The 21,851-nt window shown below is 45.5% G+C and overlaps 1 protein-coding gene across 1 annotated transcript in view; it reads left to right on the top strand.

Moving 5' to 3' along the window:
* Window positions 1-3,784: 3,784 nt before the first annotated feature.
* The window catches only part of PPP1R14C (protein phosphatase 1 regulatory inhibitor subunit 14C), an 80,748-nt gene continuing 62,681 nt past the window's right edge, over window positions 3,785-21,851 (top strand). Inside the window, exon 1 of the mRNA XM_090041301.1 lies at window positions 3,785-4,150. Within this exon, the coding sequence (XP_089897427.1) occupies window positions 3,890-4,150 (261 nt within the window). The 5' untranslated portion in view covers window positions 3,785-3,889. The remainder of the gene's footprint in view (window positions 4,151-21,851) is intronic.

Genomic DNA, 21,851 nt, shown 5'->3' on the forward strand with positions numbered 1-21,851 from the left:
GAGTTGGGGCCACGTCTGCTAGCCCAAGAGCATGAAGACAAAATGTCCCTTCCCCACTTCTCTGCTCCCAAGACCGGCACTGACCAAAAAGGCCACACTCTGCAGTCCTCCCTGAGGCTAAGCTGTCTTGGGCTGCAAGAGGAGTTGCACCCAAGCAAAACCACAAAGTGCTTGTTAAAAGAAGAGAGATGGCAGCATCCTGAAGGGAAAAAACACACCGGGGATGTCTACATGTGCATTTATTGTGCAGTAAGTTACTGTGCAGTAAGCAGTTTTTAGCCTGGAGCCTACATGTGTACATGTCACAGTGCAGTAATGCTCTGTGTGGACCAACTTAGGAATAAAGTTACTCCCAGATCAGTCCAGATACACAGTGTTACTGTGCAGTAAGGCATCTACACATGCCTTACTGTGCAGTAACTAAGCAGGTGTAAATTTGCTACCCGCATCATGCATGTAGCAAGTTGGCATATGTCACCATACTTACCTCACAATATGTGCATGCACATGTAGATGCATGCCTGTACTGTGCAGCAACTGTGCACGTGCAGATGCACTCATTGTGGGCTAACCTGAGACCCCCTGCCTATGGTGGCACCTTGCCTTCTTGCCCCATGACTCCCAGGGGGATGACATTGGGAAGTCCCTTTCAGTTCTATTTTATGATCCTATGATGAGGGGCTGACACAGCTGCTCTTTTAGGAGACTAGTTAGCCCTGTCAGTCTGAGGTCAAGCAGAAGGCAGGGTAGATTTGCACCTTATAAACCAGTGATTCTCAACCAGGGTGTTGGGACACCTTGGTGTGATGCCAGATTTTTTGAAGGGTGCTGTGCTGCAGTGTGAGGAGATAAGCATGTTGTGAGAAGATAAGCAGATAAATTAAGTAGATAAGCACAGGCTCCAGCTTGCCCCTGCCTGGCTGATTCCCCACCCCCACTGCGAAGCTCTTGGCAAGGAGGTGAGCCCTATAATATATGAATTAGTTTTTGAAACTGGGTGCTGCTCAATTTCTAAAAGTTATGGAGGGGTGTCTCCAGTCTAGTGTGTGTATATATAAATCTATGCCTCTGTGTATGTGTGTGTGTGTGTGTGGGGGGGGGTGTCTGTTTGTCTTTGTGTATATGTATGTAGGGGTGTGTATGGATGATTGTGTTTGTGTGTATATATATGTGTATGTAGATACATATCATGTGATCATTTATGTGTGTGTATGTGTGTGTTTCTATTTGCATATATTTTTATATGTGTGCGCTTCTCTGTATGTATGAATGCCTATATGGATTTTTGTGTGTATATATGTTCACATGTATGTATGTATAATTTGTGTATATATATGTAAATATATACATTTGTAGACATGTGTGTGTATTAGAGGTGTACTGATACTTTGGTCTGATATTGGATTGGCACCGACATAAAGAAATTGTGCGTGTCAGAAATCGGCCTGATATGGGTGATAATTTGACCGATAAATGTCTGTGCATGCGCACAGCCACCACACAGCATGTAGGTGGCAAGGAGTTTAGCCCAACAGCATGGAGAGCTGCATGCAGCTGGTAAGTCTGTTGTGGTGGAAGGGGAGGAGGGAGGGAAGGGGCTGGGGAGGGGCAGATCAAGGTCCCTGCAGTGAAGGAGGAACAGGGCTGGGGTTGAGGCAGGGGCTGGTGCTGCCCAGCTGGGGGGGTGGTCCTGCTACTGTGTGCACTCTGGGAGGGCATGGGGGGTGTATGCCCCTAGATCTCCAGGGGGGAGGGGTGGGGCTGCACCAGGATCTTCCTTGTGTGTGAGGGTGGGGGTTGGGCCGAGGCTGCACTTGGGGCAGGTAGCAGTGGTGCTGCGAGAGGGGGTTGTGGGGGGGCTATGGTGAATTCTGGGTTGGCTGCAGCCCCACCCTCCCATAGCCCCCTCCCAGCGCTGCTGCCCATGGCCCAGCCCCCATCGGGAACAGCCCAGCACAGCCCCTTCCCAGCCCACAGCTGCAGCTTGTCCCGCCTTGATCCAGGGGCACACAAGCTGCCCCCTCCCTTGTGCCCCCCTGGACAAGCCGCGGCTCCATCCTGCACCCCACCCCACCCCTTCTGGGCAGCGCCTACCCCAGCCCCTGCCCCACTCTTTCCCTCACCGCAGGGGCCTCAATCTGCTCCTCACCTCTTCCTTCCCCCCTCCCCTTCCACTACAACAGACTTACCAGCTGCATGCAGCTCTCCATGCTGTATTGGAAATCAAATCAGTATCGGCCAATATGCCTCCTTAAAAACTGACTGTCAGTACTGGCCCCCAAAATCTCTGTCAGTGCACCCCTAGTGTGTATATGCTTGTGTGTATATATGTGTGAGTATAAATATATCTGTGTGTGTGTCTAGTTTTGTTTGGGTATATATGTGTGTGCATGTGTATATGTATGTGTGTGTATCTATGTGTGTATATGAGTGTATGTATTTGTTTGTATATGTCTGTTTATATATATGTGTTTATTTATGTGTATGTGTTTGTGTATACATGTGTATTTGTGCGTATATTATGTGTGTGTATGTGTAAATGTATGTATAGATGTGTGTTTTATATATCTGTGTATTTATATATACAAGCATGTATATTAGGGCTGTGTGAAATTTCACCGGCTGTTTTGATTTTACCCTGTTTGGACTCATTTCGAGCTCAAAACAGCGAAATCGAATCAAAACAATGGGCTTTGAAACAGCCTTGAAACAAAATGAGGCTAATTGAAATGTTTTAAAGCAGCCAGTGGTGAGGTGGTGAGAAACAGGGAAAAATCAGGGCTGCGCTCCCAGCAGGAGCTGGGAGCGCAGCTCTGGCTCTTCCTGTCTCCTGCCACTGGGCTGCGGGAAGCTGATCAAAGCCAAGGCTCAGTTCCCTTCCCAAGCACTGCAATGTGGCTGAGGGAAGGAACTGAGCCCAATTGCTGAGCCTCAGCTGGACTGAGTTCCTTTCCCCAGCACAATGGTCAGGTGAAACGCTGAAACAGCCTCACTGTTTCGCTTCATGGTAACAGTGAGGCTGTTTCGACTCGAAATGAAATTTGAAACAAAACACTGTTCCGTCCAAACCTCGAGACTGAAGCCGAAATGGAACAGTGCCGTTTCACACAGCCCTAGTGTATATATGTGTGTGCATATGTGTATATTTTTTGTGTGTATGCGGATACGTTCATGTGTATTTCTGTATGTGTGTGTATAATATATATACACACACACAAATGCATATTTGTGCATTATATATGTGTGTATAGGTGTACGTATGTATATAGGGTTTGTATTTTGTATAGATATTTGTGGGTGTGTATACCTATAGGTGTGTGTGTTTGTAGATGTACATATGCGTGTTTGGGTGTATACATGTATACGCATATGTATACCAATATACGTGTATCTATCTATGTGTATTTATATGTGTACATACGTATACACATATGCACACAGGTGTCTATATCTGTACGCGTATATACGTATGCATACAGTGTGTGTGTTTTTCTGTATGCGTGCATATATACGTGTGGAGGCATGCGCGCGTGCATGGACACACACACACACACACACACACACACTCCCATCTGTATGCAGAGCCACACACACATGCATACATATACAGACGCGTGCACAGCGCGCGAGCGGCAGGTCCCTCCGCCGCGGCGGCGACAAGCTGCAGCGCAGCGAGGGCTGTGCGCGGCCCGAGCCCCGGCGGGCGGGGCCGGCGCTGTTCCCGCCCCCGAGCAGGGCCGGGCGGCGCCGCGGCGGGATGAGCGCGGCTCCGCCGCAGGTGCCGGGCGGGCGCTGGCGGGCGCGGGCGGCGGCGGCCGGGGGGTAGCGGCGGCGGCGGGAGCGGGAGCGGGAGCAGCTCCACGTCGCTGCCTCGGGCGCGGAGCGGAGCATGTCGGTGGCCACGGGGGGCAGCGAGCCGGGCGCCGCCGGGGGAGGCGGCGGCGGCCGCGTCTTCTTCCAGAGCCCCCGGCCCGGCGGCGCGGGGGGCGCGGGCCCGGCGGCGCGGGAGGAGGCGGCGCCGGTGCAGCAGCAGCAGCGGCGGCAGCAGCAGGGCAAAGTGACGGTGAAATACGACCGCAAGGAGCTGCGGAAGCGCCTGGTGCTGGAGGAGTGGATCGTGGAGCAGCTCGGCCAGCTCTACGGCTGCCAGGTGCTGCCCGGGTGTGCGTGTGTGCACACGCCTGTGCGCCCGCGTGCCTGTGTGTGCGCTGACCCCTCGGGGGCGGGTGCGTGTATGTGTGTGTGTATGTGTGCGCGCGCACGCCTGGATGTGCATTCCTGGGTGTGCGTGCGTGTGTGCGCTTCGGCCCCCTCCCGTGTGTGCACCCTCGTGCGCCTGTGTGTGTGTCCACACGCGTGTGCACGCCAGCGGTGGGTGCCTCTAACGCTCCAGCCCTGCTCCTCGCGCTCACCTCCTGGGGCAATTGGTCTCTTTGCCTCTCCAGTGTGCCCGTGGCTAGATTTACACCGTGTCCGCGTGTGTGCGTGCGGGGCGGGGGGCGCCAGCTTGGAAACCACCTCCAAATGACATTCCTGGCGGCGGTCGCTGAGTCCCCCCCCATCATGCTTCTCCTCCCTGCCTCACAGGAGAGCAGGGCGCAGCACGCCCCGCAAGCCTGGGCTGTAGCAGGGCTGCGTGCAGGGGGACCCAGCAACAAGACAGGCCAGCAGGTCACCCTCTCTGTCCGCAGGGTGTCCCCTTGCTTCCCTTTTCAGCTGCTGTGGGCCTGGCTCCCTCGAGCTGGGAACAAAAGTGAAGGTTCCTCAGGCACCAGCTGGCCTCTCCTTGCCCTGCCCCATCTTCCCAACAACTGGAGAGATCCCTGCTGTACAGAACAAAGCTGCCCCCCCATTTTTAAGCTCCTTCTTCAACTTGTTTCTCCCCCCACCCCTTCGCGGTTGGAAGAGAGGGCAGGAAGGCAGTCCATGGGTCCCAGGCTCTGTGAAGATCATTAAGTTATTAAAATAGGATAGCTACAGGACCCTCTTTCTGAAGGTGGCCTTCAGGCACAGTTCTGGATAGTGTCTTTGAATTAAAAGTCCCTACCCCAGAAGCAGAACTGTAAGGATTTCTTTTTTTTTTTTCTCTGAGATACCAGCCAACAGTCTGTAGTTTCTGCTCATCTTGGGCAAAATGTACATGGCTTAAAAAAAGAAAGAAAAAAAATTGTACATGGACCTTCCCCCACTCCCCCCCCCCTTAAAATCAGAAATCTGGACTCTGCCATTGTCCTACACAGTCTCCAGTAAAAACTCTCATGTTCACCTACTCCTTGCACCAAGTGCATTATTAACCCATAGTACAGAACGAGGGCTGCACGAAGACCAAGTTTAGGTGCACGTCACATGTTCTGCAAACAAACCTCAAATTCAGCACCTTGCCCTCCTGTCCAAATGCTTTTCTGACCACATGTTGAAAGAAAAAAGGCTGTGCCCAGTTGAGAAGCCCCTGCCCCCAAGGGCATAACTGTCTTCTAAAGAGCTCCTGGGGGTCATTCTGTACTATGGGTTAATAATGTGCTAGGTGTAAGGAGCAGCTGAAAATAAGTTTTTCATCAAAGATTATGTAGGATGATGGCACATTGAGTCCATACCTATTATTCCTTTGACATCTATCTGTCAATCTATCAATCTTGTTTTAAGCTATGCATGTTTTTGTCCAAGATGAGATAAAAATGCAGATTTGCTGGCACCTTGGGGGGGGAAGAGAGGGAATGGTTTTAAAACTCTTGGTTTACTTGGTCTAATAAAAGATATTACCCCTAAACCAAGAGTTTTAGACTTTTGTATTCCCCTTTGTCTCAGGCCAACATGGCTATAAAATGCATCCTTATGGTTCAGCTTTTAAAAGGTCTCACAAGTAGGTAGTTAGATTTCAGCAGAAGTTCCCTTCTGGCCTTTCCTGTCACCCTGGTCAGTTTCTGTGTAGAGATTTTTTTTGTTTTTGTTTTTTAAACCATCTTTTCTGGTATGACACCTTGGCCCTGTTTAGGCCAAATGTGAAGTTTCCTGCTGATTTGAATAGAGCTGAAATTTCACCACAGGTTCCCAGGGTGTGTCAACAAGGCAGGAAATGCCTGACACATCTTGAGGTGTTTAATGCATCAAGTAGGTGTGAAGATCTGAATAGCCAGACTTTGAACACCATGCACCCTCCACACTTCAGGGTTGAGGGTTCATACAGGAATTACTTATAGGGAGGATGGAAAACAATTTAGTATGTTTTCTAGGTTTCCTGCTGGTCAAATGCATTACAAAAATAAGTTGCTAAATGCATACTTAAAAGTTTTCAGAACTTGTAATAGAGATGATATCTTTTATTAGACCAACAAGATTTTTGCAAAAACATTTCTTTAATTACTTAAAGGTTTTGCATCATTTTAAAGCCTCACAGGTGAGCTGGGAGACTCCTTACCAGCTAAGAACTGCCTGCCCAGAGGAGGTTTCCATCTATTGACTCCTCTGTGAAATTCTGTGAAATACCAACTTTCATTTCTACCCAGGAAAACTTTTACAGTCTTTTCTCCAGTGCCTGATGAAGGGTGTTTGTGCCTGAAAGCTTACAGTTAACAATTTTTTTTTTGCAAAAATCTTGTTGGTCTAATAAAAGGTATCACTTCTACCACAAGCCCTGATTACGCGAAGGCTTTTGCATTCAATTCCATGTCTCCTTACTGTGGTTGCAATGTGACTACACAGCAGGAGGTAGAATGTAAATGAAGAATTTGGTGACAGGGAAGGACCTTTGGAATCCCTGAGTTCCACTCTTATGCAAACAGTGAATCAAAAACTTATTTTCCTCCATGGGGAATAATTCTTTCTAATGACTTGATGTTACACAATCTTTTCTAATAAAAAAGAAAAGAAAAGGAAAGGGTAAAAGTGTTTAAAGTCTTGACTTAAGCTCTTACATGTGTTTCTTTCTGTGTGTCTGTCTCTTTTTGCAAAGTGGTTTATTAATCCCATTGGTTTTGAGAACACTACACTTGAGGTCAAAATGGAGATTTGACTATGGCTCATTTTCATACCGAGATTCTCAGACTCTTTATGATGCAATTTCCCTCCAGGTTTTTTTTTCTTTACAACTAATTAGCAAGCAGGCTGCATATCAGAAGTAATAATGGGTGAGAGAAGGGAGCTCAATTGAGAGTATTAGGTTAAAGTTAACTGCACAGCTCTTGAACTTTAAATAAACTCCCTTATGATTTATTTTTAGGCTGGGATGTAGCTCCCATGTTGAAACTTAATCAGCTGAACAAACTGGTAATAACTGTGACCAGAAGGCTGGCTGAGATGAATTAGTCCTCATAATATAGCATTGCTTGGATTCTGAAATAATTTCAAAATCCTTCATATTTCACACTATCTGTAACATATGTAATCTTGGAATAGCACATTAGAGTTAGTGTTCCCTGTCTCATCTGTTCAGTGACTTGGCTGTTGCAGCTTTCATTGATGGTAATAACAAGTAATAACCCTACGGTCCTGAGGAAGGAAAGCAGAAAAAGTATGACTGAGGGGTGTTTTGTAGCTTGGCGCAATGAACGTGTGCAAATAAATCAATCAATCTTGGACTCTGAAACTGTAACTGAATAAAGGTGCTTGCCCATCAGTCTCGATTTATAAAGCATCTCCTAATGAATTGCAGTGAGAGGTTTTACTGATAAATCAACAGTTCCAATATTTATATTTTAAATATAAAATCTACATTTCTGTATTTTAAACTAGATAGGTAGTATTTTTTTCTGGCTTCCTGGTACACAGGGACAAATCCTGCCTGCACGTGATCTTCCTTCCTTCCTTCCTTGGGTTGAACTACTGCTAGTAGAAAGAAAACCCCCTAAAATCCGATATCAAACCAGATGAGAACGCTCTTGAGTGCATCTATTATTCATTATTTGCAAAACTTTTTTTGCTACTAACTCTAGATACAACATAAAACACTTGAAAACATGTAATGTCTGCAGGAAGGCTAATCCTATATAAAAATCAGATTTGGGGATTGGCCTAGCTTTAGTTGTGAGGGGTTGTCAAGGTCAAAAGGACACCCTGCAGAACTAGGGAATCTGGAATAGAAGGGGATATGTCCTAAGCTTCTAGTTAGCTGAGAGATCACTTCATGTAAAGATACTTTCAAAGAATGTTGAATGAAATGCAAGGTAATTCAACTTAACACTGATTTGGTTGTGCTCTGGGCAGCTAGATTTCAGTGCACAAATATGAATCTAGCTTAAACTCCTGTTTGTATGATGTGGGGCCACTTCAACAAGTTACTCTAGATTATGCCACATTTACATACTTTTAAATAGTGTCTTAGCCATTCTAGCTTTTTTTTTTGCAAATTGTGAGGTGGAAACAGGGTACCAAACTTGTATTGTAGGTCATTCTGATCAGTTTCTATAATAGCTGCAGTATGTTAGTTTTAAAAAAAACTCCTGTAAGAGAACTTTTTTTTACAACACTGGCACTTCCAGAATTTTGGCTCAAGTTCACTGTTTGTGGGTAAGGATTTCTGGCATCAAACAACCCACATATGCATAAAGGAATTGAAATCGGTGCATTCCACACCCGCATCCTCAGCACAGAAATGATCCCAATTGAAATTCTCTTTCAGTGCATCTTCTGACCACCTACCAAACTTGTACAACATTAAACAGTACCTCTGAATTTGCGGTAGGAGCTATTGATTAAGCTTTATACATAAACTTACTGTGCTGAAAGGTACATTCTCCCAACAATAATTTTTTAAGTCTGTAATGAACAGAATTGTGGAAGTATACATGGAGGGAATATAGGTCATGAAAAACTTACAGGAAACAAAAGACAGGAGCTATACTATGGATTGTGCTAGAGCTATTATGTTTGCACATTAGTATATCCAAGAAAAGGGTTATTAGGTTTATAATTGGACAATTCTTGAACTTTAAGAGTTGAGGACATTAGCCAACCACAGCTTCTTTGGTTGCTGAGTACAAAAACCAATATGAATGGCAACAGCACAAGCTGTGTTGACGCTTTTTTTTTAATTTACTGGTCTACTTGGTTAATTTAAATGGATGGGCCATAGAGTTTAGAACAATAGGAAGCTCTATATCTTAAGAGAACAAGCCTCAACAGGAAATGAGCTTGTTTCTTGGTGAGAAAGGGATGATGAAGCCTGATTCATTCTGGTGGACTGGCATGCATTCAACTGCCACAAAACATCAAGTTTTGCTTTTTTTTTATTTAAATAAGTAGTACAGTCTTAAAGTAAGAGCAGCAGTAATTTTGGGTTTGTTCTGGAAATGGGTAAAAAGAAGACATGCATTTAACAAGGTCTCAGAAAGGGTTGCCTGATTGGCTAAGTGTGCATCCCAGTCTAGCAAACCTTAACCTGGCCTTTGTAATATGTCATTATCTGGTTGGGTTACAGCAGGATAATATACCTAGATATGAAATAGTTGGCCTTTGGAAGGGTGATTGAGGACTCCTCCTGGTAAAGAATGCAACTTCTTTTCTTGTTGGGAATACTATCATGAATATGGCTGTTTTCCATGCTCTGCACTGACTTCCCATAGGATGTGGTCAAACTGAAGATGCAAGTCTTTACCTTATCAGTGCGTTATAACCGGGGCTCAAGATGTGTAAAAGAATATTTAAAACTCTGTGATGAAGACTGTTGATGTCTAACTCAGCTCCGTGTGTGTGTGTGTGTGGGTGTGGGTAGTGAGCAGCATGACGTGAAGTCGGTGGCGGCGGTGCAGAGTCACCAGCACTAGGTGGGCCCTGCAGAAGGGGCCGTGGCCTTTCTGCCCTGCACCCTGCTAGGGCGGTCGCTTTGATTCACCCCTCTCCCCGGGACAGCTGCGCGCGCGTGTGTGTGTGCGCGCGCATGCACTAGCAAATTGCCTGTCAAGAACGGTGGGTGGGGACAGAGCGCTGCCACCCACCACCCCACACTGCTGCTGCTTCCCAGGAGTAGCAGGGGAGGGAAGCTTGTATGCGGTGGCTGCCACCGTCACGCATTGCCCTGCTTTGTCACCACTCTGCATCCAGCTGTGTGTCACTTCCCCTCCTTCCCCATGAATGTTATGGACAGACAGACACACGGACTAAACCCCTTATATATGTATAGAATGGATGGTGCCTACTGTACAGATAAGTCTCTCTAATAGATGGAGATTTGTTGTGGAGGATCAGGTGAAGATGGTGGCCTTGAGAATGAAACAACTAAAGAACCATCACAGACCTTTCAACTTCTCCTTCCAAGTGCAGCATGCGCTTTTTCATTTTGCCTCCCATAATATACCTGCAAAGTCCAGGGTAACAAAACTACCAATAAATAAAACAGGAGTAATTCCCCTTGCCATAAAAACCTCACAGTACTTCCCTTGAAGTGAAAGTGAGAGAGGACCATATTTAATAGTACTTTGGTTTTTTTGCAGTTTTCTGGAAGATGTGCAGATACAGTGATGATAAGCAGGGATTTTTGATCTAAAAAAAATCCAAAATTATTCTCTGATTAAAAACCCCCAAATCCACATTTTCCATGTTTAAAATGAAGCGCCACTAATACATATACTGTGTTCAACTGATTTTATAGACACACAGGCACACACACATGGTTTTATTGATATATTTTCAATTTTAAAGCAATTGGAAGCCTACTGGTGCCTCAATTGTTATCATAAAATTAAATTCTAAATATCTATGTATTTTGGTGTTAAATGAACAACAAAAATTTAATCATGGAAAATCAGAGTTCCCCCTGCCACAGAGCTGCCTGTGCCTGGTTTGTTCTCCAGGACACAGGTCTAGCTGAAACCCTCCCCACCCCCACCCCCACCCACCGCCAGTCCCCTAGCTTTGTGACACTGAGCAGCCCTGATATGCCAGTGCCCCTCACTCCCAAGCCACAGCCCCCCCAGCCCTGCTGGTGCCCCTCGCTCCTGACCCCCAGCTCCTGCCTACCCCCTACTCACTTCCTCCCAGCAACAGCTCCCCCCTTCTTCCTCCCCACACAATGATGGGGTCCAACTCTGGGTGCTCCTCCCCGAGCACCTTTGTGGCACTAAGCAGCCCTGACATGCCAGTGCCCTGCCATAGCACCCCTCCACCCCTGTCAGCATGACTCATGCCTCTCTTCCCAGCCACTGCTAGCTCTGCTGGTATAATCTGCACGTGCATGTGTGGGGCAGGGCACAGGAAACACATAAATGCTGACACTGAAGGATATAACTCTGTACCACCGCTGCAGTGGGGGGGTGGGGCACAACTCCATGCTGCCATTCCCACTGGTGCTGGAAAGGCAAGGGCAACCTCACCATGGGAGTGTGGCGGCATGGGGCTTCTGGTGGCGGTGGTGGCAACACCGAGTCTCCCCACCCTGCTCTGGCTTCTGCGCTGGGTTCCACCTGCTAGGCTGTGGAGGCAGCTCCTGCCTGGTGCCAGTCTGTCCAGGCTGTAGCCTCATGTCTCGCACCCTGTTATTGGTGCAGAAATCTTGGGGGGGGACATGCCCTCCATGCCTCCCTGGCACATCACCAAGGGGGCTGGGGTTGTGTGGGGCTTTCCAGAGCTTGGCACCCACTCTGATGGTGCAAGCTGGTTCAGATTCACCAGAGCTTGGCTCCTGATGGCCTGGACCGGCCCTGTGCCATCAGGGCTATACGCCAAGTTCTGGTGCGCCTGGACCACCCCTGTGCCATCGGGGGACCCTGATGGTGCAGAGCTGGTTTGGGCTTGTCAGAGCTTGGCCCCTGGCCCTAGTGACACAGTGACAGTCCCTAAGCCCTGATCCTCTAACCTTTGCCCCCTCTGCATCCCGCAGACTTACCAGCATGCAGGTGCTGGACCTGCTCCCACCACCCTGCCTGGCTGTATTGCTGCCTGCATGTGTGCATATGTGCATGGCACACCCTGCCCCATTGCCCTGGATTTTTTTTTCCCTTTATCTCCCAGGCCCTCTACCTTCAATTGCCCTCTGCCTGCTCCCCCTCCAGCCCCAAGCATCTTGTTTGCAGGCTGGCAGAGATCCAGCCTCCAAATGGAAATCTGTGCTTTTCTCCTTTAAAGGGGAAAACCTGGATCCCTGGTGAAAAGGGATTGTATGAAACCTTGACCAGAATAAGGAATTGGCCTTTGCAGTACAAATCTTATTACTCTAAATATTAATCTAATGTACCTTTGCTACACTGCAAATGCAGTGTTTTGGCTCTAGTAGCTTTTATTGCAGGATGTAATGTTGAAGTGGGTGGCCCTTATTGAACTTAAACTGTAGAAGTTCATCTTGGTCAATTCCTCCAACCTCTACTGTGTCTTGGTTTCAAAGACAGTATCCACAAGGAGACACTTCAGGCTGTTGAAAGTAGCTTTGAATTCCTCTCTTGGGTATTCAAAATGTGACTGCAGCAGACCCATATCAGGAAAGGCTCCGTGCTTCCTGGGAAGAGGAGATCTCTTTGGACACCGAAAGTCCTTGCTATTACTTCCTGTTTGTTAATGAGATTGTTCTGCCAAGTATATGTGTTGTCATGTGGGCCATGTAGAGTATTATTTCTCCAATATAGTTTTCTTGTCCATCAGATAGATGGAAATGGCTAAAAATTAACATAATTATTAGAGGGGATCAAAATGTAGATTTTTTTTCTGAAATAATACCTTAAAACTTCAATGAAATGTTATTCATTGTATTTCAAGACCTGTGTAATTAAGAGACAACACCATTCCAGGAGAGATGGGCATTATCAGGTATTGTTTTTGGTATACTGTGTCCTGTACGTTATGATGCATAACACGAGCTTCTGTATACTCATGATTCTCAACTGGGGTGCTGCAGCACCCCAGGGTGCCTTGAGATTCTTTCAAGTGTGCCATGGGGTGCCATGCAGTGTTAGCACTGGTAGGTGTGTGTAGCATGTTGGGATCCCAGGGATGGCTGTGACGCCCCTGCAGGCTCTGTGACTGTGCCCTGCTCCACCCCTATGGTGCCTTCCTGTCTTGTCTGCCACACCCTGAAGGGATAGTGATAAATAGGCTGCCTCTGGCCCCTGTCTCACTGCTGCCTTGTACTCTGCCCACTCCAGGCTCAGTAACTGCTTGAGCCTGTCCCTGGTAGGGCTCAAGGCTGTTGCATGTCTCTTAGGCACTAATGGGACCTCCTTAACTGCCCCTTACAACCCCATCCCAAACCTCTGGTATAGACACAATATAAACACAAGCCCCTGGGCTATAACATAAATCACCATAGTGAAAATAGCCCTCTGCCCCTTTAAGAGGGCAAATCTTCCTTCAGGGTTGGGCCAGCACACCTCCCAGCCTGGCTCCTTGTGAGCTCCCTGAGTCTGAGCATTCCTGCAGGCAGCAGAGCAATCAGGCCAGCATCCCTGGGTGATTCTCCTAGGCAGGAGCTCCTTCTCCTGCAGCTGCCAGGGAGAGGCTCCCTGAGCCAGCCCCAGCCTTGGGTTTATAAGCTCCCAGGCTTATAGGCCTTGGCTACCTCTGGTCAGCTGACTGCCTGCAGGTGCCTGCTAATTGCTTTATTAGCCTATTGGCCTCGTGACCTGTAGCTGCTGAACCCTGCCTAGCCTGCAGGGCTCCCTGGATAGGCTGGTTCTCTTAAAGGAACAGGGAGCCCCCAGGCTTTCTGTTACAGTGCGTAAACATGATTTATGCGATAAACCAAGACATTTCAACAGGAGTTCATAGTGTTAAAAAAAAATCTGATCCGTTGTGGACTTTCTGAGTTCTTCACATCAAACAATTGCTTTGTTGTTTTTCTGCACTCATAAACAGGAGTGAAAAGTAGGATCTGGCACTTCTTGAGTGGTGCCTTGAATTTTAAAGGTTGAGAACTACTGCTGTATACATTCTCCTGCAAGTAAATTTCTTGTATACTTACGATGTGCCCCAAGTATAACAGGGCTTCTCTCTGAGGTTTGGGGTTATGTTCCTATTAGCCACTAGTTTGCCACATTGGTATGAACCTTCTGTTTTGGCTCATACCATCCCCTGGCCCTGTTTGTGTGTGCCAGGCAGACCTTGGTCATCTGACCCAGTTGTCATGGTTAGTAGCAATCTGCTCCTTCTGAGTCTGGAAGAACAGTAAATAATATTGCAAACACTTAAGGTAAAACCCTTTTTGTAAACATCCCATCCTTGTTGAAGCCACCAGTGTTGCTTGCTATCCTCATTGGCTTATCAAGCCACCCTAATTAGCAATTTGGTATGGTTTTATTCTGTTTTGGAGCAGTGTTGGAACTATAGGAAGAGAAGAGAAGACTGAGAAGGGATTTAATAGCAGCCTTCAACTACCTGAAGGGATGGGGGGTGGTTTGAAAGAGGATGTTCTCAGTGGTGGCAGATGACAGAACAAGGAGCAATGGTCTCGAGTTGAAAGAAGGGAAGTTTAGATTAGATATTAGGAAGAATTTTCTCACTAGGAGGGTAGTAAAACACTGGAACAGGTTACCCAGGGAGGTGGTGGACTCTCCGTCCTTGGAGGCTTTTAAGACCTGGCTAGACAAAGACTTGGCTGGGGTGATCTAGCTGGGGAGTTTTCTGCTTGAGCAAGGGGTTGGACTAGATGACCTTCTGAGGTCCCTTCCAGCTCTAATTTTCTATTATTCTATTCATTTTTCTTGCAGAGCTTTTTTTACTATGCTTTTATTACCTTCAGTAAAGATAGGAGCCTTATGTTTAACATTGTCAGGATGTAGAAACTAACTTACAACACAGTTGTCTGACTCTGAACAGACTCCCATTTAATTGCTACTGAGCCACCTCCAAGTGGTAACTAGTGAATGAAGTCATTCTTGACTAGAACAAAAATGTATAGGAGGAGAGAGGTGTAAAAAACTTCAGCGAGGTAGAGAAAAAATGTCTTAAATGGATATAAATTGGTATAGCATGGATATCAAATTATCTTTCAAGGAATGTAGTTCTGTTGCATTGAAATATGCTACTTGGGTTGGATGAACTAAATTTCTAGTGCTGAATGATTTCTTTAAGAAACCTGTCAATATTGGTCATCTGTATTTCGCTGTATCCTGCATGCACTTTTGACTGCTGTTTGAGCATGGGAACATTACTGAACTGATATGTGCTAGTGAAATGAGTCCTATGATTAGATATCTTCAAAAAAGTTAAACACTTGAGGTAACATTCATTTAAGTCAATATGGGAAGCATTCAGTAGATTTTCTTGCAGTCAGAGGCACATTTTATGATTGGTCCAATCAATGAATACCTGAAAATGGGCTGAGAAAGTTTCATTTCCTAGCTAAATGCATGTTGCTGCTTTTAGACAGTGAGATGGTCAATTCCAACTGTTGTGAAAGATGTTCAGCCCCTTGCAGGAATGGGTCCTCTGTGTCTTGTGTATATAAATACTTAAGCTACTTATACTCTTATTCAAGGTTTTAAAGAATACAGGTTTTAATTATCCTGGAACACAGTTGTATTCCTCCATTTATTTATTTATTTAAAAAAAATCTTTAGGGTAATTGATATTGCCTTTCAGGTAACAGGACAACTGTTTTTCAGGTTGTGTAATCTTGTTGCCCATTCAACAATGGTCTTGGGTCATTGTCATTTTCCCTTCTAAATACCATCCATTGCTTTGGTTTTTGTTTTGGAAACTTTTAAAGCCAGACTTTACCTGTTCATTTACCAAATAAAGTCCCTTCCAACTGTTTGCATGTGGTCAGAGAAAAACTATTCATATGTAATAATTCTTATATAATAAAGGGTTTGTCTGTCTGTCTGTCCGTAACACTCTTGGAGCACTCTGATTGATTAGTGAAACACCCAAACAGAGTGCGGAGTGCTGCCATGATAGTGGGGACAGAGGGGACAGAGAGGTGGGGCGAGGCCAGTGGTGCTGGCCTTGCCCCACTGCTTCATCCCCGCAATCATGGTGGTGCTCTGCCACCTCCGAGGAGCAGGGCTGGGGTGGGGTGGCAAGGTGGAGGTGGCAGCAGTGCATGGTGCTGATGGAGGGGACAGTGGGGCAAACTTCCCACCCCCCTTGCTCCTGGGAGGTGGCGGTAGGTGGTGGTGCTCTGCCCCCCCCCCCCGTCATTCTTGACGGGCAATTTGCTAGTTAACTTAATAACAAGTCTACATCTCCATTTTTCAATCTAAAGGACCTGGGCCCCATACAAGGCATTATGTTTTCACTGGGAGACTTGCAGCTCTCCGGGTAGAAACTACAAGCAGTCACACACTTTCTCCTAGATCAAAAGTGGTGGTTTTGGGAAAAGTAAAACCCATTTTCTGCCCTGTACAGGTTGCTTGTGGGAGAGTTTCTCCCAAGAGAATGAATGCTTGTACACTTCCCTGCTTTTGTGTTCCCCATCCTATCCCCCAGGGACCAGCAGTTGAATGGTGGGGAAATATTGCTCATGCCTTTTACAGGCCAGGGTCACCCGTGTCTAGGGAGGGCATAGGGAGCAGCTGCTGTGCTTCTCCTCTTAGTCTTGGGAAGGAGTAAAGTGGTGGGGAAGGGCTCTCTATGCCTTCCTTAGCCCTGATCACCCCAGTCTGGAGAAGCCGCAGAGGACAGGTTCTCCCAACAGGCAGCCACTCCTCCCCATCTGCTCCTTAAGACTGGGACTCCCAGTCTGAGGAACCTTCCCCACTACTTCAGTCCCCCTAAGAATAGGACTGGAGCAGCTGCTACTCCCCAGTGCTTTTCCCAAACTGGGGGGGCACTCTGTCTTGGAAAGATGTGAGGAGGAGGGGAGAAAGGGCAGGCTGAACAGTTGTAATGTTCCCTCTCCTGAAAACATATCTAGTGGTGGAAAATTTTCACTGCTAGAAATAAATGACTGTTTGTGGCCCTGGTCTCTTTAGGTATGATGTGTAGTGGCTGCTTTTTGGTAAAGGTAAAGAAAAGGATTAGTCACTTAAAACAATCTGCATACAGCCCAGGTTAAACCTTTTTTGGCAAATTGTGTAGCATATTGCATTTTGTGCAGATTTATATCTCATTTCCCAGGATCTGGCCTAGTATTCTCATACCTTTGCATTAACTCACCTAAATTCCACTGCTGAAATGGGTATCTGAAAAAAGTGTTTAAACGAAGAAAATATTTATTGTATGGCAACCTGTAGCCTTGAGGGATAGTGAAATGTTACTAAATAGAATCAATATCTGAGTACAAAGTTCTAATAGAAATAAACCCTTGCTTTCCAAATGGTGAAAGCATTTTGGATCAGGGTTGCCTTGGGAATAATTTGATTGTATACTAAGTGATGGCTTGTAGATACTGTGAGGAACTGGCCAGCCACTTGAAAAGGAACTGTCCCTGGCCCCAGCCCAGTAAACAAACCTCTTAAGAATTTCGGTGCACTAAGGATAATCTTTGTTTCCCATGTTTGTAAAGAATTGCTTTTGCACATGGGTTAAAAATATACTAGACTGCATGTCTGAATCAGTCTGAATAATATTAGTTGCTTCATCTCCTATCACCTAAGGTGATAAAGCAGTAGAAATATAAATCCATTCTTCCTGTAGCCTTTTATGTTTGTTAAAAAGCAAGAGATATGGCTTCTTTCTCATTTTCCCCCTTCTTTTTTTCTTTCCCTCCCCTCTGCCAGAATCCAGAAACTTCAGTTTGACAACACAAATTGAGTATGTTAGCAATGGCTCTCCATCTGTGTCAGTGCAACTGCTACTTGCTTGTCTTAAAATGTTGGCAGTTTCATTTACTATATCCCAATCTGACACGTTGAAAGGAATTACATAAGTGAGGGATTCTAGAGGTTAGCAGCATATGAGAAGGGGAGTTAGAGCTTAAAGCCATATTTGTGTATGTGCTGATTGGCAATCGTTGTTAAGGTAGAGTAAATTTACTGCTATTAAAGGTAATGACATTTTTGGAACAAAGAAGTAGCTGAGTCAAGGTAACACTGAAACAAATCTAATCTTCCTTGCGGTGAATGCAGGTATTAAATTATAACTATTACATTTTGGTAATGGAGTACATTTTGGGGGGGAAAAAAATTCAAAGCGCCATGTTGTTCTAGGATCCAATTCAGCACCGTATCTTACGCTATTTGCAGCGAATAGACAAAATGCCTTCTGGGTCCATCATCTGTTCCTTTTTTTCCATATGGTAGTTGCTGGCACTGAAGATAGTGTACTTAAACCATGATGGAAGCAGTAGTGACTTGTGTGGACTTCAATTATTAGAACATAGCTTAATTCATCTAATGAAAAACTGTTTCTGGCTCAGCACAAACTAGCACACTTGATATTTACTATTATGTCTTTCTAAATTAACATTGTTTTATCTGTTACCTTTATCAAAAAAGTTCCTGATTTATAGGTGATTTTTATTAGTCTATTATAGTGGAGGTTTTTAGGTTTAAGGCTTAAAGGTATTTTGCAATTACAGTTCTCACATTTGCAATATAATTGGAAATTTGTCTTTTATGCAGGACTTCATAAATGCATATGATGGTACAATCAGTGTCTTACACTGAAAATCCTTTTATTGAACTGTCAGTTAGAATCTTTTTAAATATATGGGAACACAAAACTGAAAAGGACCTCTTAGTCCACTCCTTTACACTGCATTTGTTTTATGTCCTAACAGGGCAATGTAGTTGTATAATAACAATAATCAACTTTAGCCTGATGTTTCCTTCCACAGTGCGTTCTGAGTTTATACTTGCATTTTTTAAACCACTCTTTTAACAGCATTTTCTTACTTGGAATTGTATAATGGTACAGAAGTGATCTTGCCAAAAGCTCTTCTTGTTTTGACCCTTATACTGGTGTATAGTCCCGCTAGAGTAAATGGGATTTTGTTCTGGGTACACACACGCTCAAATCTTTCTGTCACTGACATCTTAATAGCCTTACTGCGAACACGTGGGTTGTGACAACAGGGCGCAAATGTTGTTGAGATTTGATAAGCTGCTGTAGTAGATGACTACATTGTTATAGATTATTTTCCAAAAAGTTTGCTCATCTTTAGGCCTCATTGAAGTACTTGCGCAACACTTGGAAAATGAAGAGGGCAATAGCTAATCAAAATTTTAACCTACTGTTTTGAGACTTAGCTGATAATTTAGATTTTTTGGTGAAGAGTGTGACTTTTAGCATTTATGTGTCATGTTGCCTATAGTGTATGGGAGAGAAAATGTCTGTTGTACCTATAGACAATATCTTGATCTTGTATGACTTAATTTTCTTCAGATGATATTTTAAAAATAAATGTAAGGTCAGATAGTGACTGATCAATTGGGTAGTGGGGTAGAGGGGAGTGGTAGAGTTCATCCTCTGAAGTAAATTATCTTACGTTTAGTGTTGTGTTGTATTATCCATTCCTGTTTCTGCCCCCAATGGGGCACTGAAACAGATTTTTTCATACATTTCTTCTTTTGGAAAATGAGTGAAGCTTCTTAAATTTGAATTATGGCAGAGCTCCTGTCTCTTAGTGTTGGAGAAAACCATGGAAGGATTGCATGAAGTCCCATGCTTGGGAAATAGGCATGCGAACCAGTGACACTTGTGGGCTCTTATTTCCACGTCTTATTTTGACTATCCTGATGTAGCGCTGTTTGTTGGGCCTGTTTAGCCAAAGATTTTAAAGCAATTGTTGGATCCTGAATTTGAATGAAGCAATTTTGGCTGCTATTCACCAATGCAGTCTGCATCTCCTGTTTATAGAGTAGCCAGGCCCATACTGGAAAATGTGGTAGCCAGTTGTGTATATAACTGAGGCAAGTGAGGAATGTATTCATATACATTATCAAGATGAATATTCTGACTGAATTACCCAGGGCTTTTGTTCCTGGCAGACACAATTCTCTTCCTGCAGGGGAGAATAGCATCACTTCTATTAAAAAAAACCAGACCTATGCAGACTTTCCCCTTTATATTCTTTTTCTTCGATATGTTTTAGTTGTGTGCTAAAAATTTCTTGTTTCTTGTAATGTTGTCCATGCAGGTTCTTGATATGCAACTTAACCATTATGTATTGATATGCATTTGATGGAGAACTGAGGCTCCTTCTCTGGGTTAATAATTTGACAGATCTTGGCAATGGCAGGGTGTAGAAAAAGAGAGAAGACTGTTTTGCTTCTCTGGAGTACAGCTGGAGGAATTTGGGCTTGATGCAACCAAAGATCTGAGTCAGACTGGGGCTAAAGATTTTATGGAACCTTTTCTTTCTTCTAGGACTTTCTCTGTCTCCAACAGGGCAGTCTCAACCAATTTAGCCCACCTACTAGACCTGAAGTATCATAAGCAAATCATGGTAAGTGGTTTTCCAAATAGAATATTCCAAATTTATAAAATCACAGAATCATATAATAGATTTCATAGATTTCATAGACATTAGGGCTGGAAGGGACCTCGGGAGATCATCGAGTCCAGCCCCCTGCCCAAAGGGCAGGAAGTCAGCTGGGGTCATAGGATCCCAGCAAGATAAGCATCCAATTTACTCTTGAAGGTGTTCAATGTAGGTGCTTGAACCACCTCCGCTGGCAGACTGTTCCAGACCTTGGGGGCTCGGACAGTAAAGAAATTCTTCCTTATGTCCAGCCTGAAACGGTCTTGCAGGAGTTTGTGACCATTCGACCTCATCATCCCTTGGGGCGCTCTGGTGAACAAACGTTCCACCAGATCCTGGTGGTCACCCTTGATAAACTTATAGGTGGCCATCAGATCACCCCTGAGCCTGCGCTTTTCCAGGCTAAAGAGTCCCATGGCTCTCAGCCTGTCATCGTAAGATCTGTTTTCCTGACCTCTGATCATGCGCGTGGCTCTCCTCTGGACTCTCTCAAGCTTCTCCACATCCTTTTTGAATTGTGGAGCCCAAAACTGGACGCAGTACTCCAGCTGCGGCCTCACTAAGGCCGAGTACAAGGGGAGAATGACGTCCCGGGATTTGCTCGAGAAGCATCTATGGATGCAAGCCAGCGTTTTGGTCGTTTTACTAGCCGCAGCATCACACTGAAGGCTCATGTTCATCTTGTGGTCAATGATGACCCCCAAGTCTCTTTCTTCTGTAGTGCTAACCAACGTAGCACTGCCGAGCCTGTAAGGATGCTGCAGGTTTTTCCTCCCAAGGTGGAGAACCTTGCATTTTTCGGTGTTAAACACCATCAGGTTCTCGTCTGCCCATTTGCTGAGCTTGTCCAGGTCAGCCTGGATCACCTGCGTATCTTCTGGCATGGATGCTTTGCCCCAAAGTTTGGTGTCATCGGCGAACTTGGCCAGTCCACTCCTGATTCCAATGTCCACATCGTTAATGAAGATGTTGAACAGTATGGGTCCCAGGACAGAGCCTTGAGGGACCCCACTGGTCACAGGGCACCACGATGAGTGACTGCCATCAATCACAACCCTCTGGGTCTGACCACGGAGCCAATTTCCCAGCCAGCAGATTGTGGTGGAGCCAAGGCCACAACTGGGCAGTTTGGCCAAGAGGTGATCATGGGATACCAGATCAAAAGCTTTTTTGAAGTCAAGATATATGACATCAATCTCTTCTCCCTTGTCCAGGTGATAGGTCACCTGGTCATAGAAGGAAATGAGATTGGTCAAACAAGACCTACCTGCAACAAACCCGTGCTGGCTATCCCTTAGGATGTTAGCCTGGGCCAGTCCATCAAGGATGGCCTCCTTAATAAACTTTTCTAAGATCTTCCCCAGGATAGAAGTCAGGCTAATGGGCCTGTAGTTAGCCGGATCCACTTTCCTCCCTTTTTTAATATTAGGGTTGAAAGGGATCTCAGGAAATCATCCAGTCCAACCCCCTGCTCAAAGTAGGGCCATCCCCAACTAGATTGTCCCAGCCAAGAATGTCTCTATCTGGGTCTTGAAAACCTCCAAGGATGGAGATTCCACCACCTCTC

The sequence above is a fragment of the Crocodylus siamensis genome, chromosome 1 (genome assembly GCF_052110815.1).
Source record: "Crocodylus siamensis isolate JL-2025a chromosome 1, ASM5211081v1, whole genome shotgun sequence".
NCBI lineage: Eukaryota > Metazoa > Chordata > Crocodylia > Crocodylidae > Crocodylus > Crocodylus siamensis.